The 27,284-nt window shown below is 41.7% G+C and overlaps 1 protein-coding gene across 4 annotated transcripts in view; it reads left to right on the plus strand.

The window, feature by feature from the left end:
• fhit (fragile histidine triad diadenosine triphosphatase) overlaps positions 1-27,284 on the plus strand; it is a 177,771-nt gene that overhangs the window by 124,485 nt on the left and 26,002 nt on the right. For 2 of the 4 annotated variants that reach the window (XM_086041914.1, XM_086041913.1), the window contains 3 exons: positions 8,870-9,015; positions 11,007-11,036; positions 25,803-25,871. In XM_086041914.1, coding sequence (XP_085898040.1) covers positions 8,870-9,015; positions 11,007-11,036; positions 25,803-25,871 — 245 coding nt within the window. Of the gene's footprint in view, positions 1-7,889; positions 8,305-8,858; positions 9,016-11,006; positions 11,037-25,802; positions 25,872-27,284 lie in introns of those variants that run through there. The other 2 variants (XM_086041911.1, XM_086041912.1) reach the window with 2 other exon arrangements.

Raw genomic sequence — 27,284 nt, forward strand, 5'->3', positions numbered from 1 at the left:
AATATAAATTCAAGACTGTTAAACAAAACAACTTGGCAGATTCAATCTCCCTGGCTCTCCTTTGGGCTCTGGACGACGTCAATGTCTGATATATGTGACTTGCCGGTACAGACTGCGGTCACATTGCAAAAAATCCGAAAGGTATCCAATCTAGGACCACATATGAAAGTGGCCAAAAAAATGTACTTACTAAGAAGACATGATACACATTTTGAGACAAATACCATAAACATCAATCGGACACTTATAATTTATTTTCCCAAGCCACGAGAGCCGCAACATAAGGAGGAAAGAGCGGCATGCGGCTCCGTAGCCATGGGTTGCAGAGCCCTGGTCTAGAAAGACATTTCATTGTAGAACTAAACTAGAGTTCTGCGTCCCTGTCACCAACTTTATGTAGTGAAAGAGAATGGTATAATACCAGGGCATGTGATTACTCGCTGTTGGGTCTGTCACTGTGGAATGTGAAGCTGTGGAGTCTGCAGCTGGTGGTATTGGGCACCAGTGTTACTGCTACATCTTAACATGCCCGCTGACACCCACAGTAGGAAATGCACAAGGCCTTGAAGTTATGTAGCATGACACTAACCTCCCCCTTCAGGATGGCTATGATGCAATCGCTAAACAGTCCAAATTTAACAATTTGAACAGTCTTCAGTGACAGGTTCCTACCCCTTTTTCCGAATTATTTCTTTCTCATGATGATGCGTCTATGCAGCATACTGTTCCGAACTGTTTGACACTATGTGGATAGGTAGTTTCTGCTAGAGTATGACAGTCCGAGATGGCTAGCGGGTCTACGTGTTGAGAACGGATCTATTACCGGTTACAGCGGGACTGCTGTAGCTGTCCTTGTTTAAACGCCCCTTTAGTTTACTACTCCCTCCCAGGATATAATAACAAAATCTGAATTGTAAGTAATACTAGATGTCACACAGTATTCATTGTAAATTCCGTCCCTATCTCGCCAACTTTACTATAGTCAAACAGTATCATATCACTGCTTGCTCACCGTTGGCTCTGCCGTTGTGGAGTCTGCAGCTGCTGGTATTGGCACCAATGGTACTCCTACATCCTGAAATCCCAGCTGAAACATACAGGAGGAAATGCACAAGACAGTTAAGTTATCAGCATGCCACTAAACCTCCAAAGTGAGTAAATGCACGATTTCTATTCAGCTGATGTCCCTAGTTTGACATGTTGTTCTGACCCAGGGATAAAATAGTATGCAAGCTTAAATACGGCATCCCAATTTTCACTTGCAAATGTCATAAGAATAATGTGCTACAACACACACGACAACATTGATGTTTAAACATGTCAGAATATTTTGTTTTGTGACCGCTTCTGACTCACCGACTTGCTCAGATGGAGAGTGCCGGTAGTTGCCAGAAAAGTGGAGCTACAAAAGGGCAATTGGAAAACAAACTGTGACTCACACATGGTACAAACAGATTGCTCCTTCTGAAAGCATGATATACACATATTTGATATACCGTTCCTTCCATGTTGTGAAGGCTTTGGAGTTTTGCATTGTGATGATGTTATATTTGAAATGCATGCACATTCTAATTTAGATCATGTGTCTGTATGCATGATGCCATCTAGCTCCTCACAAGAACAAACACGCGAACTCAGTTCACCTACTGTTACTTCGATCAGGATGATAGCAAGCTGTCCGAGTAGCTGAAGTTGCCCTCCAATGTATCTATAATGGTAAACAAGCAAGGGTGAATTGTAGATGCTGAAAATTGTGTTCAAGCAGTTATCCAGTTGATTTTAACATTCATAGCAATATACAATTCAGTTTCTGGGGACCGCACACCTTGAGCCTTGCTTGATTGAGGCGTCTCTCCTACAACATAATTTAGTTGGCATAATGTTAAGTTACTTACAATGTATTTATTTTGGGCTAAGACAAGAACAGCTACAACCAATGCTATTTTAGTTGGTATAATGTCAGACTAAATGAGTGTTCTGGAATATATCACTTCAAATAATTGTTGCAGTAAAACTATAATTCATATAAAAACATATATCTTCCATAGTGTGAAAAATGTATAGGTAAAGTGTCAGGTGTTTACCATTTAGAGGTACAATATCCTTGAAAGCACCACAGTCTAATACAATGTTTCCCCCCAAAATGGTTAAATGATAAAATGAAAAAACATTGTAAACACATCGAGATATTAAACAGAGCTGGTCATTCTGCTAATGTGACAGACTGGTCCGCCTATCTGCCTATGACGGATGCCCATATTGTAGGCAATAAACGATAGATGGATAAAAATAATCGGACAAAGCATAATCGGAAGCCCATTTTTTCCCGTCTGTGTAATCGTCTATTTCCGCAACTTATGAACACAGCTGTTTACTATGCACTATCCGGCTCGACTCTTAACTAACTGAATGGCACATTTGAATAACGTTATGAGTTTCCGGACAGAACGTTGTTCAAAAATGCCGTTCATTTATTAGCGTGGAGGAGACTGGTGAGATACAACAAGGGAGGCTGCGATGATGATAAATCCACTCATGCTCTTATTTGCGCCGGGACCCGGGCTTTCCACCCCCCCCCCCCCCCCCCCCCCGAAGTTGGTAGTCGGAAACGCTAACGAAAACCTGTTTAAAATGATAGTCGGACTGGCCTATAGACGAATACTATTTGGTACGGTCGGACGAAATGGCAGATAAACGGATGGCGGGAGGGTACCCCGGCTGTAGGTGGAAGGGGATAAACGGACCGTAGATTTTTAGTAAAACGCCCAGCTCTGATATTAAATAATGCTTATAGGTCCGGGAACAGACCCAGAACCCTTACCACTACATGTCATGTTCAATCCCAGATTTAAAACAAAAGAACAGAATCTTTACACACATTTAGCTCAATGTGAGTAAAAGTTAAATCAAGCATAAACATATCACATTAGACCTATTTGTTCACAGAACCCAAGAAACTCGCTGTTGTTTTTCTTTGTAACAAAATTACGGCAGAGTAGACACTGCCCTCCAACAGGTGCTGGTGCTTTTTCATGCACACCAGCCCATGTGTCACACATATGGATGCAGGCCAATTCTATGCAGGAAGTCCAACACACCACTATAAGGCACATTTAGGCCTATGCTCAACGTTAAATATGGATACGGTTACGTACAGTATACACAGGAGCCTTCCAAATAACAATGAGAAAGTGGAGGACTTCCCTTAGGAGTGGCGCACAGAGATGGTCCACAGTTGTCTACGTTCTGTGGATTATATGCATGAGGCGTAGAAACGGTGTACTGTATAAATTGAAGAGAACATTTTGCACTGTTCTGACTCTTCTGCGGCACATGTTTTGCTGGTTGCTACTCTAACATTTGAGTGAATCAGTTTAAATATTTTGAGTCGCTCTTTATTTAGGTGCTATACAAAGTCAGATTGTTTGAGGAATGGCACTTAGTCTTTGTTTGGACAAATGTAGTTGTTTTGTGTATAGAAATTAGGATTTATTGAGTTGTCAAAAAGTACACAAACTGAAGGATTTTTTTTCAACTGCATTTATCTTTTCACTTAGGTATTTAACATCATCATTGGGCCAATAAAGGTCATATTTGATATATACAACCTGTTTGCACAACAAGCTCCTGTCTTGTTGTCCTGTCTGGACAAAGCAAAATGAAACACTGCTCCTTACGAAATGAGGAATAATCAGAATTCAACATATCTCCATTCATTCATTGCTCCATTTTCTTTAACACATTCTCTGCGCAAGCTGAAGACTTTCATTCACATCTATGGGTAAATTGGTTTATAATTAAAAAAAAAAACATGTTTTCCATTGGAATGCCCTTAAAACACCCACACCAAAACAGAAAATTCAAACTCCACATAGATAAACCCCCATCTCTAGCCGAAGTGATAAATACTAGATAACTGCGCAGCGGTGTATACATATATACCACAGAATTTTTTTTTTAAAATATATAAACAAATTAATACTGTACAATTGTATCCACAATGAAAAAGCTACATTGTGAACATTGTTTCACGAATGTACTATCATTACCTGGCCAGCCATCCATTTTCTACACCATTGTCTTCATTAGGGTTATAGGTGAGCTGAAGAATATCCCCGCTGACTTTCGGTGAGAGGCGGGGTGCACCCTTGCACTGGCCGCTAGCCAATCGCAGGCTGTCTGGACAATATGTGCAAATTTCTATATCCACAGTTCCATCCATTTAGCATGGGCATGGATTGTACTTGATCAAGTCATTTTCTTGTGTGAACAGCCCACTGCCTCAAACACCATCAAAATACGTGTGAAAATGATCTGTGAGATATGCTTGACAGGGGTCAGGAAATGATGTTTATTTCAGGCTAATGCAAATTCATTGTTCTAGTTTAAGAATGGAACAATGGCATCGGAAATTTTAATGGATTTCAGGTGTGTGGGGAGTGGGGGTATGTGTTTGGAGGAGGGGTAGGAGGACAGATGTCTTCCGTCAAAGGAATGATTGCATTTGCAATGTAAAACCAATCTGCAATGCCTTGTTTTTATTACATGCACTGTAACCCTGGGACTGAATTAAAAAAAAAAAAAAGTGACTGCCATGGCAGAAAATAATAGGATATCAAACGTTCTTGATTTTCATTGTCAAACCCCTGAATCAAGTAGCTGTCTGAAGACTCAAGGAAGAGGTTGTCCCAGACAAAGACATTTGGAAAGCCCGAGTTGTAGTGACAAGATCCCTTACTGCCAGGCTTTGACAGGGTGAAGCTGAATGGAATCATGTGAAACAAGTGCCTGTTGGTGTATATACACAGAAAGTAATAACATGATGTTGTGTGTGTTGGTATGCAGTCATGAATAAGTTGCACCATGTGTTGCATCAGGATGTGTCATGTGTCTCATCCCTGGTGGTTATTTCAGCATACTTTACACTGTCCTCCATTTCAAGAATTATTTGTCTGACTCCATTGTCTTTGGATAATTCTTGTTGCCTATTCGCGACTCAAATTATTTACCCCTTTACAGTCTTGATTGAAGGCAGTTTACATTGTTAAAAAACAACAACACTTTTTTGACATATATGTTAAAACTGTGTGACCTGACAGTCAATGGCGAGGTATGGCTACTGCATTTAGAGGTGTGCTTTCCTTGGTGAGGTCAAATATTAAAGCAAGATGGCCGCCTTAAGTCAAGGTTGGTGCGTGGGTGTGTGTGGACAAAGAGCTAGGCATGCAAGCAGGCCTCGGTCGGATAAGGTTTTTCAAGTTCAGCATTATCTGGAAGCATTATTTGGACATTTGAAAGCAACCACAACTTGACTGCGACCTCCTCGCCTGAACAAACAAATTGTGAGTTAATGCATTGAAGCCCTGCTGCGACCCGTACACGACCTTGAAAATTATTGAAAAATGGCTCGAACAAGTACGTTATAGAACATGCAAAACATAACATAACATAAGGTATCGAAAGTATTGACACTTCATCAACGTATTTATACTTGATATCAGCATAAAAAGTATCACGATACATTGCAAAACGATATTTACCCAGCCCTAATAATTACTGATCGGCGACATATGTGCACCTAATTAGATTTATGTCGATGCTGGGAGAGGGTTGTGGATGCCCGTCCCCAAGTGGATGCCACCACCCTGCTGGCCTGCTCGCTACACAACTCTGCACACACCCCTGTCCACATTGTAAACAAAGCCTGGGCTTCCTGTGGTAATTACTTTACGTTGAAACCAGTGAAAAAAAGAGTACCAGGCTACTTTCTATTCTATATCTTAGCAACCGTTGCCAATTATTGACAGGCTTGCACTGGGACACCATTGTCCTTAAACTATACTGCATCTTATCCCGTTATGAACACCATGAAAAAACCAAGCGCAGTGTGAAAAGGGTTTTATTGTACAGACAGAAATAAACTTTAGATATAAATGTGTCTTGTGTTTGTGCAGTCTTGCTATTTAGTTTTCTCAAATCTTTTTTTTTCCAAGATCAACACTTCAGATCCAACGCGGCATTCAAGGGGTCATGTTATTTGTAGGAAAACATTATTCATCCAGCAGCACGAAGAAAACATTATCTGTCTGCTGATTCTGTGCTCACTATCTTTGCCATATCTCATCTTTCAAGTCAACAACCTCCATCACCACAGGAACACACAAAAAGTAGATATCAACGCATGTGACATGATTTCCTTCCATTGGAGAAGTCGTACAGGCACTCACACGCACATACAGCTGCTCAACAAAAAAAAAAAAAACATTTGATAGTTTGTGTCAGTACCTCTTGGGATAAATTGCTTGTAGATGAGGCCACTGTGGCATGAATCGCTAAGATTTAATCATCAGGATGCTTTTCCTTAAGGTTGAGCGAACATCAGTTTTCCTTTTTTCTCACCCATAGGATTGTTTCTTCTTTGTCTCTTTTTAATATCTGTATTCTGACATCATTAGGGCGGCAGTACCTCATCTGTAAGAACTCGATTCCCACTCTGGAAAAAAACGCCAAAAGTTGTTAAAGAGATAATAATCTACCACCACCACCATCATACGTGTGAATGTGAGTTGACTGGTTGATTGCCTATATGTGCACTTCAATTGACAGACGACCAGTTATATGGGCATATCCGGTCTCAGCACACTTGTGACCGTAGTGATGGTACGTCAACAGACAACAGAGAATGGATGGATGAATAAAGGGACAGTCACATTGCTAACATAATATAAGTTAGGTTGACCAACACTCTACTAAGTAGAGCAGCTCATCAGCGAGATCTGAAAAAGCTTGATAACGATAATGATATTTTGAAACAGGTGCGTTGGAGCTGAGATATCTTTGGTCACATTAATTTACAATGGAAATTGTGTGCTGTGTTCCGCAAAAGCAGCAACCATATTCAACACTGACACACAAGCACGCACGCACACATCATAATTTCAGGAGTAGAAAACCCCTCCTTTTAAGAGTATGCGAGTTTGTCGCAAACATGGGAAGTATGAATCCCTCAGTACTCCTTATTTGATTACCTTTGCACCTGTAGTGTGAAAGCAGATCCATCCTACTTCATTGGGTTGTTTTATACACTATGCAGTCCAGACAGGCTTGTTCCAACCTATTTGTCCTCAATAAAATTCCAGGTCGAATAAAGGACGTTTAAATTCGATAATAAGTAGATATGATCCATGAAATGTGGTTCTTTAAATACTATGAGATCAAGAGCAATAGAGGGGTCCCAAACTTCCTGTGCCTAAAATATTTGAATCTAACTTCAATGTTACATGCAGCAATATTTAGTTAAATACAGTATATGAATGTCTCTATGTTTGCCATGCTTTTACCAAACAAATTGTTACACTCCTTTTCTGATAACTACCTTCAACTCACAGGGCTGAAAAAGACCTGCTTCAGAAATAACTAGATGGAGGAACCTATTTGCAATTAATTTCTGTCGTGTTTGTTGTTTTTAGCCAGACCTAGTTCCGAGGACTACACTACACTAAGTATTACCAATTTCTTTTTGTTGTTCCATAACACTGATAACACACATTTTTGTGTTCTCACCTGCGTACTCCATTTTCATACAATTGAATGTCATGAGCAGAGCTGGGCACTTAACCCTTTTTTTGACGGTCCGTCCTCCATCCTCCGTCCACGACCTGGGTACCCTTCCTTCCTCGTCCCTCCGTCCTTATTCCTAAAAAATATAGTCCGTGCATGATGCAGCGGGAGAGATGCTAACGGCAGAGGTTTATTTAAAGCTCATTGGCTGGCTAAGAAGTGAGCGAGTCCAGAGTTGTAATGTAACTGCTTTATTTAAGAGCGGTCATTGTTTATATGTCAATGTAGCGGTTGAAAGGGGTCAGTCTCTGAATGGCTGGGCAGAGACACCCGGTCTAGGGAGAGCTTCCATTGGTCAGCCCTTCAGGTTGCTGATTGGCCGGCAGGTTTCTCCTCCGCTTCCGGAGTGCCGACTCAGTCCGTGTGTGGAGAAACAAATCACGCAGGAGCAGTTTCGGTGCTGCTATGTTCAATTGAATCTGGCGGTGCGATTCAATTGAAGTCAATGTAGTTAGCGTGGGCCGGCGCGGTTGCGTGCGGGGCGGCGTGGATGATGCGTTTGGAGCGGTGGGATGCAGAGCGAAGCACCAAAAACCCGCCCATCCGTCCATTCGGCACAGCTAAACAAATTGGCTTTCTTCCATCTTCACCTCACGGCAGCCAATCAGCATTGGGGAGTACTGCGTCACACGTAGTGTCCTGTACACTCGGTGGATCTTGTGTGCCGGAGCGTTCCCAATGCAAGTAAGTACATGCAGTTGGGTGACTCGTTTGAAGTGTTTGGAGGCAACTTTTGTCATTTGCCCATTTCGCCGAGTAGGTTGAGATGAACTTTTGGGCGCCTCGCAACCACGTTGCATGCATGAGGGACGACTGGTGGGATGGACTAAAATCCACCTCCATCCTTGCTTAGTCCGTCCATATTTTAAAACTTGTCGCCCCCGTCCTCCGCCCTAAAAATGGGTGTCCGTCCGGGATGGAGGGATGGACCGTTTAACCCCCGGGACGGACTGCCCAGCTCTGGTCATGAGGTTGTGAAGTCACATTTCAGTGACCGCCCTCCACCACCTCACGCTTCCCCAATACAGATTGTCAGTGCAGATGATAATAACCTTTTACAGACTTTAGACAATAAGTCAAGGCAGCACCTGCGATCAGGAAAGTGTTGCATTTTCTGCAGATTGAGTCATTTTACCAGCATGGATGTTTTGTGCTCAAGACTTGCCAAGGGCTGGCAACATGAAAACAAAATATGAACAACTTGTGGCTTTTTTTGTAATTCCAAAATTCCTTAACAGAACCTTTTCAGATGTATTGGTTTGCCCACTGAGACAAGTGGAGCGTTTTCGGGATCTTCGACCAGATGAAGTGACAGATTTATTCAGCACTACCCAGAGAGTTGCCAACCTGGTGGAAAAGCACTTCAATGCCACATCTCTCACCATTGCCATCCAGGTAAATACAAACACAAATCTATTTCGTTTTTTGACAGAAGATGGATTAAACATGTAATGAATTCTGTATTCAAACATTAGACATGAATTACATTTTCCTAATTAATAGTATTTACTATAGCCACTGGAAGGTATTGTAGGTTGTCCATAGGTTGTCAATTGAATGGTTATTTGCAGCGTTGAAGAATAGGTTAAGAAACGGTTTCATTCAGCAATCTGTGAATTTAGAAGCCCGTTGGCACTTGCGCTAAGTAATGTGTCAGACAAGTGGGAGTGGCTTTAAATATGTTCTAGTTGGCTGAATCAATATTATGCTCTAAACATGCCAGTAGGATTATTTTTCACACTGACATTTTTGCGCTGTACACACAACTTGACCCCTTTTGTGAATGATGATGATGCTACATTTTACAATATGTCTATAATACTATGGACTTTTGGTTTTGAGAAATCAAAGAAGTAGATATTCAAAACATTTCAGTCATTCTTTTAAGTCAATAAACTAATTGCGTCGTAATGTACTTTCCTTATATCGTCATTTCAGTCATTCTTTTAAGTCAATAAACTAATTGCATCATAATGTACTTTCCTTATATCAACATTTTCCACCTTGATCCACTCTTGTGTCGTACATTGAACATAATATGATAGAAACTAAATTCAGAGTCATCTCTGACACCTACAACAACTTACACACAGACAGGCTCTCACCTCAGATTGAAAAGCCTTTTTTGCATAACGGGTGATATATATGCTAATATCAAAATAGCACCTTGCGTGCACGGTGGCCCTCAGACAAAATTGTTTCACAGGTTGGCAAGAGAACCAAAGGGGGGCGGAGAAGCAAAAAGAAACCTTTACCTAGATGTCATTTTCTTTGACTGGGATATTGATCACTAAGATTAAGATTGTATGATTAAATCATGACGTCTCTCTTTTTTCAGACACCACCAAGTACTATTCTCTGCAGGGGGTATCCATTTGTGTCATTCTCGTGAAAAATAGTATCATACAACTCATCTAGTGTTGATGATAAAAAAAAGTAATAATATTGAAATAATTTTTAAAAAAGGTTTTGGCCAACAGTAGACTGATTTTCGTTCTCTGATCAGTGCAGGGTCAAAATAATTCTAACTCATATGATGTATTTATTCATTCACCGGCATTGATGCATAATGATTATTCCATATATTCATGAAAATATAATTTTTAGTGTTTGTATACAAATAGTTGTGTCTCTGATATGCCTGCCCACCTATTGACTGTGAAATTTAAAAAAACATGCAAGGTAGGTTAATTGGACACTCCAAATTGCCCGTAGGTGTGAGTGTGAATGTTTGTTTGTCTCTGTGTGCTCTGCGATTGACTGGCAACCAGTTTAGGGTGCACCCCGCCTACTGCCCAAAGCTGGCTGAGCATGCCCGCGATCCTTGTGAGCATATACACATATATATATATATATATATATATATATATATATATATATATATATATATATATATATATATATATATATATATATACATGAAGCTGTGAGGAAAAAATGGCTTGTGATGGAAGGGCAGCTTTAAAATATTGGGTGTCCCAAAAAAATTATGCACACTTGAAATAATTGTAAAGTAGGTAAGCTTTTAATAAAATTCCTTTAATTTTCAAAAAGTAATACAATTTACCAACCATTTATTGTTTTCCCACCGGCTGCTGTCTAACTGACGTCCGACAACGTGAAGAAATGTCATTGCACACATTACGAAACACTTCTCTTGGTATTTGCACTTAGACTGTGTTTTCATACTTTCAGTAGGATTTCAGTATGAATTCCCTTTATTCAAAGTTTAATCTAGTTGCATCATTAATTCCAATAGGTGTAATTTGCAAAGAAAAAAAACACATATTGTTATCAGCTGCTTAAGTGTGTATACATTTTTATGGGGCATCTGTACTTAAGAATTTCTGAATCTTTCCTAATGACCAGTTTTTTTCCCCCTTTAGGATGGCCCTGAAGCTGGACAAACTGTGAAGGTGAGAACTAAATAATTCACAACTTTTGAATATGTCATGAGGATTCTGCAACAGTTATACACCATTAAATAACCATTGTATTTAATTTCCAGTTCCAAACTATTGGCATTGATGATTTATTTAGAGCAGTCATGTCCAAAGTCCAGCTCGGGGGGCCAAATGTGGCCCGTGTTCAAATTTCCACCGGGTGCTTTCGGAAATAAGGTTCGAGCGCGCTCTGCGTCTCTGAAAACACCACTCTCAACGTTGCGTTAGGTGTCAGAGTGAACTCCTTGCTGCATGACCTTTTGTGCAGCCCTTTCCAGCCGATTTCTATAATAGAGACTGTAGCGAAAAAAATGAAAATTGACAGAGAGGGCCGTTGCTTCCAGGACAAGTGGAAAAATTTTCACTGAAATACAAAACAACTGTCTGCCGAGTTTGCTAAAACACTGTGGCTGTGTTCAAGAAATTCGATATCAAGAGTCAATACCAGACGAAACATGCAAACTGCGAAGGTGACTGTTAACAAATGCCGTGAAAAATTAAAATTAGCAACTTGAAGCTGAATGATCGGCCCCCACACATTTCCACCTCACCAAATCTGTCCTCCTTTGCAAAAACTTTGGACACCCATGATTTAGAGTCACACTCTGAAAGGGTTAAATCATTTTTGGCATGAGGACACAAAAACAATCAATGAGCTGAATCCACTAGCATCCACTTTGATTATATTAATGAAAGAATAACCAATCACTGCCACTCAAAGTTCCACTCAAACGTTAATATTAAACTTTAAAGCAACACCTGGTAAATATTCGACCTTTAATAAAATGTTTTCATAACTCTTCTGATGAAACATCGACTTACAACTGGTTGAATAGTACATTTGTCATGGTCTGAGTTGGTCTGCATCGCTTTTACTGGCACAAAGCAACTTTGAGGAGGGGGTAGGAACCCGACCAAGCAAAAAAACTACAAATGTGCTGACTTGCCTTGCGGCATAAGTCACTTCCCGTTTCCCATTGGTTACAAAGACCGTAGTTGATTCTCACGTCTACGTGCAATTACTGGTGTTAAGGCAGAAACTGCAAAACAACCAAAGGAACAAAAGGTTTTGTCTGAAGAGACAACAACAACAACAACAACAAAGAGAGTCCACCCGAATATAAGATCAACATTGGTTCGACTTTCACTCGCTGGCGTGACCTTAAAGACGAGGAGGGATTTTTGACTGACGCTGCATTGACTCTGTTCCTGCTGGACTAGTATAGCTTTCCATGCTCAAATCAAAATGATAATGCTAATGTTAGCTATCGGAAATCTGCGTGCTAGCAATAAGTAACCATCATTATCTTGATAGTCCGCTATTCCACACTGACACGACCATCCACGCAACAAACTCAAGAGTACTGTATGAAGAAAAAACTGCGATGACTGCAAACTGCAAATACACAGTTTGAGTAAAATATATATGAAACTACTGTGGAAAGATCAGCCATACTGCAATGCTTCCCCCAGAAAACTTGCTTAGCCTGGTGGCAGACAAGCCAACCGGCGTTATAATAGATATTTCATTTTCGTCAGTGTGTAGCTGCAGTGGACTACACACCCGACCACACTGCGTACAAGTGGACAGTATTTACATTAGTGCTAATGGTCAAATTCATGTGACCAAATAAAACAAATGATTAAAAATATCACTTACCATAGCTGCAATTCAACAAGCCGTGGCCGTTTGTATTCCAACAAGTACAAATTATGACAGTAACAACACAATGCTTTTGCTATCCACCCATCCATCCATTTTCCGAGCCACGTTATCCTCACCAGGGTCGGAAGCGTGCAATAAAGTTGTCGCTAGTTGGCACTCGGCAGCTCCGCTTTTGTTTACGTTCAGAGCTGGGCACTTGACCATTTTTTGCCCGTCCGGCCGCGACCCTCCACCCTTGACTTGGGTACCCTGCCGGCCGCGACCCCACGGCCATATTCATAAACATTGTCGGCCCCCGCCCCATTCCGCCCTCCGACCCAAAAAAAAACAAAAAAAACAAAGCATCCATGATTGACGTCACCGCGGAGAAATGCTCTAACGGCACAGGCTTTTTAAAGATCATTAGCTGGCTAATTTACAATTTGAACCCGCTGTGGACACGCTTCAAATGCGCCAGTAGTACTTGGCCAACATGTGTGTGCTTTTTTGCTTTGCGAGCCCCGTGCTGGATTTGTCGTATTGTATAATTATTTGGGTCCGACAGCCAGCCAGAAGTCGTAGTCTAGTTTTTTATTTATTTTCCACACTTCCCCTCCTTCCCGGCCTTCAAAATAAAAGCATACCAGCAAAGCACTATACACAGGTGGTTTGCTATGGCGTATTTCCGGAAATAGGGAAGACGCCAGAGCATGAACTCCACCTTGATGTGGCTGCGTCATCCTTGAGTGCTGCGCGCAGCTTGAATATACTCCAAAAAAAAAAAAAGATAATAATAATAATATATACTCGTGGACACAAGTTGTTTTAAAACAAGTTGGGGGCTACAAAAAGACAGCGACCACAATAGATATCGTGCCTGCTACAATCATAAAGAGACCGAGATGAATAGACGATGCATTTAATTTTATTGTGAAAACGATCTGGAAGGTGGCGGCTAAGGGGGAACGTGGGTGAGTAAATTCTCTCCACACACAACGCTGCTAGACTAGTTGCTTTACAGCAGCAACGAGCCGTGTGGGCCATCCGCTACGTGTGGGAAACTGTATGTCATCACAAAATGTGATATAATGGACCGATCAGAGCAGCAACAAATCCTTATGTGTGCGTGGCATGTGCTGTAGACCTGTCACCAACAGCACAATGCGTCAGTCATGTGAGTCAATGTGGCAGTTGTTTGTGTAAGAAGAGACGTGAGATAGCAACGTGCATTCAAGCGTGTTTGTATTTCCTTATTTTCACATCACGTAACCCGCACCATTACAAGAGGGGGCGGGGCGTGCTGGGGGGCAATACCACAATCCCTATAACATCAGTTGTCGGTCGCGCCGACGCGGGAGTAGGACGAAGCCTAAAAAGAAGCCTTTCACCGAGTAGGCTGAGATGAAATTTTGCCGCCTCGCGAGCACGTCACACTCATGAGGGCAGATTAGTGGGCCGGACTAAAATCGACTTCCGGCCATGCTTAGTCCAGCCATTTTTTAAAAATTTGTCTCACATTTCAGTGCTAGTTTTGATTTTTGATTAAAAACAACAACAATAATGTTAACTTTTCAAAAATGTGAATGTTACTTTTATTTTACTTTAATTAAAGAACCTAAACAGTCCATAGGTGTGAAAGTGTGTGTGAATTGTTGTCTGTTTTGTGATCTATGATTGACTGGTGAGATTGAACAGAATAAATGTTGAAAATGAATGGATAATAATAATATTTTTTTAAATTTCAGATTGGTATTTAAGAAGCAGTAAATTGATTCCTTCTACTCATTGGATATGTGTATATTTAATATAGCAGTGTTTTTCAAACTGTGTGCTGCGGCACACAGATATTGTTTGGCCCTGTCTGCTTTCACATCTCCAGGCTGCTTAAAAGTAGCGGGGGATAAGTTGTTGGTGTTGAGCGGCTTTCTTTTTTCGACCCCCGGTAACTGTATCGGGGTGATGCCTTCTTACATGTGTTAGCATGTTTGAAGTGTTACCTGCAACATACCGCACGGAGGACGAACAACGCCGACACAGTTCTTGTTCGCTCCACCGCTCGCAACCTGGCACTCCATCGCCGCCGTACGGAAGCCAAAATGTTCCCGGCTGATTATACTATATATACAATACACTAGAAGAGTGTTTTTCAAAGTCTGGTGCCGCGAGATATTGTCATGTGTGCCGTGGAAAATTATCTAATTTGTGTGCCTGGGCCGGTCTAGCGCCTGGCAGCGTAATTATGTCTTTACTACATTGTAGTATCTTCCATACCAGCAGGTGGCAGCTGCAGCAGCAGGTGGCCAATTGTCTTTGTTTAGAGACAAGCGAATCAGTGACGCATATTTATCCAATGTTTATACAGGTCCATGTTTCACACTGAGTATAAATACCAGACATTATAAAATACTTTTTTCTTTGTGTTTATTTAATTCCTATTCAAGACGTTATAATATAACGTCATTCTTCAATGTTGAAAAATGCTGATGTAAGCAATATAACACTTACCTTGTTAAAATAAGCTTTTTTTTCACAATTTGAGCTGCTGGTGTGCCACAGGATTTTTTCAATGAAATAAATGTGCCTTGACTCAAAAAAGTTTGAAAAACACTAATAAAGAACTTTGAGTCAAAGCAATGTGTCGATGTAGCCCTGCAATTGACTGGTGACAACTCCAGGGTGTACGTTGCATCTTGTCGAAATTCAGCATGTCTACACACCAGTTAAGCTGCAACATTGTCCTGAGTCTAGCCTACACACTGTATTTGGCGCCCTTACGTTAGAGACAATGTATCACAAAGAAGCCTTGATTTGTCAGCCTCGAGGCTTTATTTTTTTATTATTTTTCTATTCAAATTAAAATTGATCAACTGTATATTTGTGAAGTAAGCTCTACACAAAGTAGCACTTGCTGTATCAAACTGTTTGCTTCTCAAATGAAAAAAAATACTGAAACTTCATCTGTAGCATACCTAACAACATACACACCCTCCCTCATCCATCAAATGGGTTTACTCCAATCATATGCCTAAATGACAAAAATAAAATGGTCTCTTGATTGAATAAGATTGAGTAAGGATAAAGAGTCAAAGAGACACTTTCATAAACTCACTGCCTGGGTTCTCATGACCCAATAGAAATATTATTTTGAGGAGTGGAATTGGATTTTAACTCCTTTTGATGGAAAATGCAGGATGATGATTGTGATTTATCATGTGAAGTGCCATAAACAGACCATATTTGTTTACTCAACAGTCCTGGCAGCTACTATAGAGTTCTTAGACTTTGCCAAATTTGCCATATTTCTAGGGCAGTCACAACAAATCAGCGATTGAGTGTTTTAGATGACTTCACAATTATTGTGTTATTTGGATACAGTAGGATTTTGTGTGGGTTTTATTTTATAAATGTTCATCTAAACATAGACTGTGTGTGGCCAATGCGTATTTGACTTGCTGCCAATTAGCTTCTAGTTGTTGGATTAGGCCTCTTTGGCGCATATGATTAGATATGTGACTTGAGCTTGGCCGTTGTGTTGCTGTGACATGTCCTCCTGGCTCGGCATCTTCTTATTTACTTTCCCACTCATTCATCGCTGTGATATGTAGACTTGTAACTTTATTCATGTTTGGCTGTATTCTGGTGTCACACTAATAAGCCGTCGTAGTTTGTGCAACAACATGCCTCGGGAATACAGGCTAGTTATGAATGATGCGAACTACAAGCGGGTAAACTGAATGTTAACCGATCATCCAGGATGTCACGTTTGACTTGCTTGCTAAAGTACTGAGTGTGTGTGTGCGTGAGTGTGTGCGTTTATATTTGTTGGTTCAACTCAGTGACTGTTTTCTAAGTTTGTGTGTTTAAGCTTTTGTTTAGCGTGCTTGCGCGGTCGCCACGTTTTCCTCGTAATCCATATGGCTCGTGGTGCAACAGAATTGCTCTTCACGGTGACCGTTTTGGCACATCTAACAATGTTATTCCCACCGATGTCAGTCCTGTCAACCCCAAACCATTTACAGACTACGGACGACATGGACTCGCGCCTCACTATGAATCGGATCCCCGCTCGACACTCTGTTTGAAACAGCTCCGCTGCAGTGCGGACAGAGTCACGTGACCGGGTCCTGCCCGCTGATTCGACGAATGATTATCACTTCCTCCTCCTCTGCCGTCAATGCACACTGATTTTTCACATTTTCTCATACTTTGCGGCCGTTGACTGATTTGAGTCGTTATGCTTTTAGAGGCAGTATTAATACTCGATAATGTAAAATTACACATCGCGAATGCAAGATTGACGATGATATCGATAACGATATATATCGCCCACCTCATATATATATATATGTATATATATATATATATATATATATATATATATATATATATATATATATATATATATATATATACATACATTCACACACACACACACGCACACACCCACACACACGCACACACACACACACACACACATACAGGGTGTCAGAGACACAATCGAGACACTATGCATATGCTCAACTGCAAGGAATGCTGGTCTTTGTAGTATAGGAAGTGCTTGTATGCGGAAGTGCATTGTTTGGCGCAAAACCCATCGCAAATACACCAGCAAAGGTAAACAAGCTCAGGGACGCATCACAAAAGCACACTTTTGGAGCGAGGAGGAAACTGACTGCTTCATTCATGTGGTGAGTGACATGAATATCAAGTGTTTTATTGACAGTTGAAAGTAGCAAGCGGAAATGACGTCCATTTGAGTCACGACGCCGTGTGTCGCTGTACACAGTGGGTTATTCAAATCTACCTGTCTATCTACACACATAGACACATACGGTAGAGGTCGCTCTTAGCCAATGGGATGCCAGGAATATGCTAGGTAATAGCCAATGGCAGAGCAGCTATGAGTATGTTGCATTCAGGAAACTCTGGCAGGTTCGGTTCAGCAATAAGTCTCAAATGCATAAGACTATTTTATTATTATTTTTTTTTTTTTTAACAGAGCGCAAGTTACAAATCTATTTGCCATAAACCTTCCCTGTTCTACAAACACAAAATAGAATAAAAACATGCGCATTAGGGTTGTTCATGAATAATAATAATAAAAAGATCAAACACAAGAAAACACCCTTTCTTGTATGGATAGAATGAGGTAAATAGATAAATCACAGATAAAGTCAGGTAGCACTTAATTGCCAACTAGTAACTTTTAACTTCATTTTAAGAGTTACGGTGCAGCAGAGGACAGCACATGCTCCACCACGGCTCTTGTAACGACTCTTGTGCGATTGTATATGCTAATATGCGTCCGGGATGAAACATTGTAACGGGACTCCAGCATGTTTAATAAAACGTTTGAAGCCTGGCTCCTCGTCTAAAGCATATGGGCGCATAGATGTTGCTATGTATATACCGATTGCTTCAGTAATTACTAATATCTTTGGCTCTGTCTGCTTTCACATCCCCAGGCTGCTTAAAAGTAGCGGGGTATAAGTTGTTGGTGTTGAGCGGCTTTATTTTTTGCGATCCCCAGTAACTGTATCGGAGTGATGTTAGCATGTTTGAAGTGTTATCTGTAACAACGCCGACACACAGTTCTTGTTCACTCCACCGCTCGCAGCCCTGCACCCCATCGCCGCCGTACGGAAGCCGAAATGTTCCCGGCTGATTATACTATACATACAATACACTATACAAGCGTCTGACATGCAGACGGCTCCTCCAACTCCATGCTTTCTCCTGCACTCGCCATTTTTCTTCAACATTTGTTTTGATCTATTTCTTCTACGAACAACAAATGTGGCGGTCGCTTGGTCTCAGGCGTTGATTTTTTAGCCTGTACCTTACAGTTCGTGGGCTCCGGCCTCCCTGTATGGAGTTTGCATGTTCTCCCCGTGCCTGCGTGGGTTTTCTCCAGGTACTCCAGTTTCCTCCCACATTCCAAAAACATGCATGGTAGGTTGATTGTTCACTCTAAATTGCCCCTAGGTGTGATTGTGAGTGCGGATGTTTGTTTGTCTCTGTATGCCCTGTGATTGGCTGGCAACCAATTCAGGGTGTCCCCCGCCTACTGCCCGAAGACTGCTGGGATAGGCTCCAGCACTCCCCGCGACCCTTGTGAGGATAAGCAAGCGGTATAGATAATGGAGATAATGGATGTTTATTTTGAAAAGATGACAAATAAATGGTACATATTTTTTTAGAAGAAAAATGAAAGCGAACCATTCGGGTGACATTCTAAGAAATTACACCAGAATAGAAAACACACTCACAATAAAGATCTCTTAATTTTGTAAATTATTAAGACACTGAAATCTTTAAACACTCAGCAGCAACAGCCTATGGCACATCTAAGCATTCAAGTTAAAGACAAGTTGTCATTACAGTACATCTACAATTTTTGTGATGAAAAAAAAATACATACAATAACAGTTACCGGTACAATTATTGCAAACTGTATTAAAACTCTTTTTAGAAGTTCTCTGACGACTCTGCGATTGTCGGCCTCATCACAGGCGGAGATGATCGGGAGTACAGAGAACTTACTCAGGATTTTGTGGACTGGTGCCAGCAGAACCGCCTCCTGATCAATGCGGGGAAATCCAAAGAAATTGTGGTGGATTTCGGTAGGCGCCAGCACTCTTCACCTGCACCAGTGAATATCCGGGGAACAGATGTTGAGAGAGTCTCAACTTACAAGTACCTGGGTGTTCATCTGAACAATAAACTGGACTGGAGCGACAACACAGATGCCCTCTATAGGAAGAGTCAGAGCAGACTCTTCCTACTCAGGAGACTGAGGTCTTTTGGGGTTCAGGGGACACTCCTCAGGAACTTTTATGACTCAGTGGTTGCATCGGTCATCTTCCAGGGAGTGGTCACCTGGGCAGGCGGCGTCTCGGCCCGGGACAAGAAGCGGCTGGGCAAACTGGTCAGGAGGTTTGCTCCCTGGACTCTGTGGACTCGGTGGGGGACAGGAGGATGTTGGCCAAGCTGTCATCAATGCTGGACAACCCGGACCACCCCCTCCAGGGCACCCTAACAGCACTCCACAGCTCCTTCAGTGACAGACTGTTACACCCTCGCTGTGCAAAGGAGAGATTCCGCCGCTCCTTCTTGCCTGCTGCTGTCAGACTCTTTAACAAGAACATTGTGTAGTCCCTACAAACTGGCAGACATTAGTGCAATTGTGCAGTCCTGCACCTGAGCTCATATCGTGCATTGCCCAACATTCCCCACTACTGTAATACCGTCCAATACTCAACATTCCCCACTACTGTTAGTCTAGTTTTATTTTTATCCAATGCTGTTCCTTACATTTCACTACAGCACTGCAGCACTGTCACTTACTTAGAGTATTTTTCCTCTGTACTATGTACAGGCCAAAATGAGTGTTCCTCATACTTTTTATGTAGATGTATGTTGGTGTGTATATACAGGTGTGTATACACATGTTACTGCGTATATTTACATAGGTTTGATCCTGAATGTTTGCCGTTAATGTTATACATTAATGGCTACATTATGCCGCCGCCCCTGTGTGACCTATATCTTTGCTGCTGGAACACTGAAAATTTCCCCACTGTGAGATCAATAAAGGCCTTCTTATCTTATCTTAAATTACATTTCAGAGGTGTGCGGTGGCAAGGGTTTTATCAGGGCAAAGGTCCAAACCTCACAATGTTTCAAATTGCATAGCTGACTTTCAGAAAGTTGGGTCAAATTGACTGAAGTAGTGGATCGGTCCATTTTTGACCCAAAATTGTGTTATTTTCAACACTAATGGTTTTAGAGTGCAACACTGCAGTAAGTCTCACTGTGTTGCTGGCAAGTTCACGGTACACGGTCTGGTCACTAATTTGACAGTATCATATTTCTTATTTTTAGCATTTGAAATGTGATACTGTCTACTTACAGTGATTTCTTTGCTTATCAAGTCAGAAACATAGGAACACTGAGAATAAAGGCCACGGGTATAGAAAAAGCCAAGTGACAATAAATAAAATGATCACCTTGTTTGTTTCTTTTTCTGTGCTTACTGATATGCTTAAATTTGGCTCGCTTCCTGCTTGCGTAGTGTGTAGACGCCTGCTGCTGAGCTCCTGCTTTGCTTGCATTCTTTTTGCTGATAAATGTTTTGTTTGGACTTCTCCTGGATACTTTTTATATCTGTGTGGCTGTATTATTTCTTTTGTTTTTAATACAGCTGGTGGGGACATTTTTTCAACATTTTTCATCAACTCCTCAGCACGGCCAGCTAATTAGCACAAGACATCTAGTAGCAATGAGGCTAGAAGCAAGAAGCCTCCCGTCTCCACAGAAGACTACCACAGACTCCTTCAGATGATGGCAGTGCTGGAGGCAAAAATGCATCGCCTCGACGTATTTGTGGAGGTGAATGGAAAATCAGGCAATGATACCATGCTCCCAGTGTCTCCAAACAGTGGACACGAGCATGCTAACAGACAGCTAGCTCCATCCACCAGCCCTCCTTGGAATTTGCAGGGAGCAAAGCCAAAAATGAGGAGTTTCACCCAACAGCCAGGTCTGACCGCGAACAAATTGTACTCATCCAAGAGGTCGCATCAACACCAAGAACTGGACTTTGGCACCGGCAAGAAAAAGGAAACCATCTTACGGACAAAGGAAAACAAAACACGGGCATCGAACTGAGAAACAGATTTGCCCTAATGTCATCTGACCAGCAAGCTTCGGTGGATCACAGCACCAATGAAAGGTATGGTATGAACGTGGACCCTCTCACCATGAGACATCAGCTACTGGGCCACAAACACTGATAATAGGCGACAAAGCCTTATTTGGCGTCAAACGACTATGCAGCAGAAAGCACACAAAGGTTCTGTGTTTTGCTAATGACATGGTTTCTGATATTTCTGAAAAGGTCGAGAAGATTGCTGCTGAGCATTCGACTGACAGATCGATCATAATTCACACAGGAGCATTTGATGTGTTGAAAAAACAATCAGAGATACTAAAGTAAGTCTTTGTTGACCTACAAAAAATGCAATCTCTGAACGCAGAGGTATTTTTAAGCGGACCCCTGCCTACAGTCCGACAAGGGGATGAGCGTTTCAGCCGGATAAGATGCCTGAGAAGCATCTGTGCTTCTCATTCTGTGAATTTTATTGAAAATTGTTCCATTTTTTGGGAACGTGACCATCTTTTCCAACGCAATGGGATTTATCTCAATAAGCACGGGATCAAATTACTGACTGCCAACATTGTCCAAAGTGTGCGTCACAGGGTGCCACGTTCTCACAACAAAGGCCATGTTTATCCAATAACAGATAAGACGAGAATCTGCCTCGACTCTGAAGGACCATCAAGCACACGTTCAAACCCAATCCCCCACACCTCTCCCTCCAGAACAGATTGATTTTTCCTCGTCAGCCCAAACGTCTGGGCCATATCCACCACTGGATTCAACCCAAAATTTGAAGCCTCTTCACACTGTCAAACACCACCACTGGATTCTCCCCTGGACAGTACATCGCCCCCGAACAACGACTCAGCACTGACGACACAAAACCCGTTGTCTATGAACGACTCCCTCCCAGATTTCACCGACAAAATGAACAAGCTTGTCAATATTGGAATTCAACTGACACCACTTCCATCGCCCATGTTCACACCTCTTACTCCTGATCACCATTCACCCATACCAACCCCAAGATTCACCAAACAGCTATCTACTAAATGGCTGACTCAGCAAACCGCCACCTACCTGCCCCTCTCCCTCCTTGGTCATGATGAAACTTCACTCCAGCCCGTTCTGATATGCTCTGGGTCCAGACTGCATATCCGCTACAAACAATGCTTGTCTTCAGAATAAGTCAGGACCCAATGAAACTAGCGAAGCTTGTGGTATAGCTGTGATTATAAGTGACAGAAAGTCAGCTAAAGAACTGAGAAGAAATAAGTCTAAATCTTCTTACCTAGTTAGGATATCTTGTCAACCTCTGAGCAAACCAATGTCTCCCATTATCACTGCAAGATTAGCTCAATTTAAGATTAGATCACTAGTTAACTAGCACTATTGATTAATGACATCATTATATCTGGGGTCACTGATAGTGTAGTGGTACACACGCCTGAGTTGTGTGCGGGCAGCGTGGGATCGATTCCCGCTCAGTGACAGTGTCTATGTGTGCCCTGCGACTGGCTGGCGACCAGCTCGGGGTGTAGTCTGCCTTCGCCCATTGACGGCTGGGATAGGCTCCAGCAACTCCCCGTGACCCTCTATAGGATAAGCGGTTTGGAAGATGACATGACATGACATCATTAGATCTTATGATCTTGACTTAATTCTCCTCAGCGAAACATGGCTAACAGAAAGTTGCCAAAACACTAATATGAATGAGGCAACACCAATACATTTTTGTTTCCTGAACAAATATCACAGTGGCAAAAAAGGCGGTGGAGTTGCAGCCATTTTTAAATCATCATTTGAGTGTAAAGAAATGGTATTGGGTGATTTTAATTCATTTGAATATCTCAGACCTAATTAGTGGATTGGCCCACTTTTGACCCCAAATTTTGTTAGATTTAACCCAATTGTTTTCGAGTGCAGCGACGGCAGAGTATGTAAGAAAAACGGCCATGTGGTGATGAACTGTCCATCATTTGAAGATACCTGTTGGGAATTAGCGCCTATTTTTAAAAAAAGAAAATATATCGGCCTGCAATAGGCTGGTTGTTTGCCACTTTCCTAATTTCCTAATTGCCACCTACTCCTGCTATCTTGTCCAAAGTTAGGTGGGATAGCATCCAGCTCACCTGTGACCCAAATGCGGACAAGCGGTTTAAAAATGGATGGATTAATGGAAGTCAGTATTTTGATTACTAATTAAAGCAGAAGACCAGAAAATTTTCAATCTCTCTATATTGTACATAGTCACACAACGTACTAAATGAGTCTGTTGCGAGAATGCAGAGGGTGTTGAAAATATTAATTCAAAACACCAACAAATGATTATTTGTGAGGAAACAAACGTGACATTTAAAGAGATGCAGGTTGCTACATAATCTCTTGACCTCAAAACAGGCCAACAACAGCATACTCAGATTATTTACTTGCCGTTTTCTTTCTTTTCATACAGTAGCTTCGTCTGGATTTATACTACTGTAAGTACTGTCAACCACTGACAATGTATGTCATGTCATGTCATCTTCCAAACCGCTTATCCTATATAGGGTCGCGGGGAGTTGCTGGAGCCTATCCCAGCCGTCAATGGGCGAAGGCAGACTACACCCCGAACTGGTCGCCAGCCAGTCGCAGGGCACACATAGACACTGTCACTGAGCGGGAATCGATCCCACGCTGCCCGCACACAACTCAGGCGTGTGTACCACTACACTATCAGCGGACTGGTCCACTGACAATGTATTCGACATAATTATATTTGTATTCTATTATTATATAGTCCCTTGTATAACTTTGGTGACTTTTACATTACACGTGTCATTACCGAGCACACAAATATTTTTCAAAAACCATTTCTCTTGGCCTTTTCATACATTTTGGAGTAAAGATTTAACAAAAAATCTGTCCTTATGGTGTGTCTGGAGATGAGGTAACGCATGTGGAAGTGTGCGCATGTGTGTGTGTGTGTGCGTGTCTGCGTGTGTGTGAGAGAATTTGTCTGGGTTTTTTGTTTTAGGTTGTGTTACTTGAAAGAAAATACTTGCTTGTGTGTGCTGATTTCCTTTTCTGCAATGATAGAATTGAGTGCAATTTATGACATGCATGGGCAATTTAAAATATTCTAACGCCGTGAGAATACTGAATAATCTGGGTGCTGTTGAGCCAAAACGTCCTGTTTAATGACACCAGCAGACAATGCTATTACACAGCAGCAGCAAAAAAAATAAAAAAGGAGCTTGCCAGTTTCACAAATTCAATTCCTAACAGGAGCGACAATACATTAATTCATTTTGTCTCACTAGGCTCGACAAAGACAAGCATTGTAGGTATATGAAAATGTAATGTCTCAAAAGGCTGAAGAACAGAAACATCAATTTATGCCTTAAAGCGGAAGTCAACACAAACATATTTTTTTCAAGAATATGTGCCCAGCAGGCCCACTAGTTGAAACACGGCATTCTGATTAATATTGCGTTTGTGGAATAAGAGTTAATCCACTCGTATTTAGCCATCTCTGGGGGCGGCCATTTTGTCTTCTGTCGACTGAAAATGACATCACAACTACTCACAGCGACCAATCACAGCTCAGATTCAGAAAACAGGTCAGCCGTGGTTGGTCGTTGCGAACAGTTGTGATGTCATTTTCAGTCGACAGAAGACATAATGGCCGCCCCCAGAGATGGCTAAAAATGAGTGTATTTTGCTGCTTAATTTATATTCCACAAACTCAAAATTAATCAGAACGCCATGTTTCAACTAGTGGGCCTGCTGGGAACATATTCTTGAAAAAAACATGTTTGGGTTGACTTCCGCTTTAAGATGCTGTTGCTTTTTCAGCTGTCTGACTGACTAAAATGTGCTTCATAGCCAATGAATGTGTTGTCATGTGGACAGATTTTTAAAAACCCCATCGTGTGTGAGCAATGCATAGATCTTTTTCACCCTGGAGGAAGGAAGATTTTGGAAAATATCCATGTACAGTAACTGTGGGCTTAACCCCAGTATTTAGTAAATTAAAAGAGTGTCTTGGGGACATTACCATACGTTTCATCCTTGCAGAGATACAAGAAATCACAGTTAATCATACAGGCTGACAGGTTTGTGAAAGCAAGGGAATAGTCACTGGAAATAGTTGGATAGGTGCAGTGTGGTGAAAGAAAGTCAATCACATTCTAAAAAGTGGAAGATTAAGGAGTCTCTGTGGTGTGCACACAGCATGCATGGTGGATTTACGGTTACTCTCCTGTGATTTATGGCAAAGGACTAGCACTTTTTTGCTTGTCTAACATTCTGTGAATTAATGACGAGTCTCTATGGAAACACTCTGTCACATCAGTTTGTCATACAATTCCCGGATGTTAAAATAAAATATCTGCAGCTATGCACAGCACGATCCCTAAACAATTGGCTTCTCTTGTTTGTTTGCTTTCAGCATGTCCATGTCCATGTGCTTCCCAGGAAGGCAGGCGACTTTGAATGCAATGATAGTGTCTATGATGAGGTATGACAGTTGCTGTTTTGTGCTTTTAGATTTGTATGTCTGTTTTTAGCATGTTATGAAAAGCTGCATCTGACTTGCTCTTGACCTCGCCTCATCTGCTATGTTTGTTATAAAAGGGAGTAGGAAGAAGTTACAAAAAAAAAAGTCTCTCCACCCCATGTTCTCTGTATATATTTACTTATTTAATTTTAACACAGGTGATTTAAATAATGTATCCCAAACAAAAGAAAAAATATGACCCACTGTACCCTCATCATATAAACAGGGTTTGCGCTCCCCGTTCGCCACTTCGCCAATGACGAGGAGAAATGGAGAATGGTGTGGTAAATATTTCCCACACTCGCCACACTGGCAAATGGCCAATTTGTCTGTCAAAATTGCACTACGACCGAGCATGAATGTCCGTGTAAAAAAAAAAAAAACTTCATATGCAAATTGCATACAGTAACAACCCTCATTGCGACAGTGACATACATGATTGGCTACAATAATCACTTTGGTGTAACTATTCAATCGAAGAGTGGAGATGTTACGGATGACGTCAGGGACAGAGAGGGAAGCCTGGAAATAAATAAAATAGTCACACTATACATACTGTTGGACTCAACGTGAGTTATTGACATTAACATGTAACGTGTCAGAAGTCCTGTGGTTAGTGTGAAAGGAAAACCCGTAAGAAGAGGATTGTTTTGATATCTGTGGATACAAAAAAGAGAAGGACAAGATGAGCTATGGGGATGAAGAAGATGCTAGCAGTGGTGGTCGGCAGATAACCGCGGCAGCAAGACGAGTGCTACGTTTACTATCCAGCCACTGGAGTCCTTCAACTTTTCAAGGCCGCAAGAGTGGGACAAATGGATCCACAGATTCAAAAGATTTGGCCTCGCAAGTAACCTAAATGCAAGCTCTGAGGAGAATCAAGTCAATATGTTGATTTACTGCATGGTAATTCGTTCGTCATGCCATTATATGCACTAGTCGAACACTGCAACTATGGAAAGCTACATGACGAGCTAATCCGGGACAGACTCGTCGGACTGTTGGATAAGGGAGATGTTCCGCAACTTTCTGATTGGGAAACACTTTCTTCACCAGTTGGAGACAGACCATAAGCCTCTATTAAATCTTCTGGGGTCGCAAGCTCTGGATGCTTTACCTCCCCGGATCAACCCTTCAGAATGCGTCTAATGCGCTATTCCTACTCCACATCTCATGTGGCAGGGAAAAGTCTGTTGACAGCAGACACGCTGTCACGTGCGACGGTCGAGAGGGGTGAAACACCGGCTGAAAAAGAGATGTTCGAAGACACAAACATCCATGTCGACATGATAATGGACAACTTACCTGCAAGCACTGTCTATCTCGCTGAACTGCAAGACCAGCTACAGAGAGGCTGTGTGTGTGTGCACGTCT

Source organism: Filicampus tigris, chromosome 9 (genome assembly GCF_054856515.1).
Source record: "Filicampus tigris isolate MCC_2025a chromosome 9, RoL_Ftig_1.0, whole genome shotgun sequence".
Taxonomy (NCBI): Eukaryota; Metazoa; Chordata; class Actinopteri; order Syngnathiformes; family Syngnathidae; genus Filicampus; species Filicampus tigris.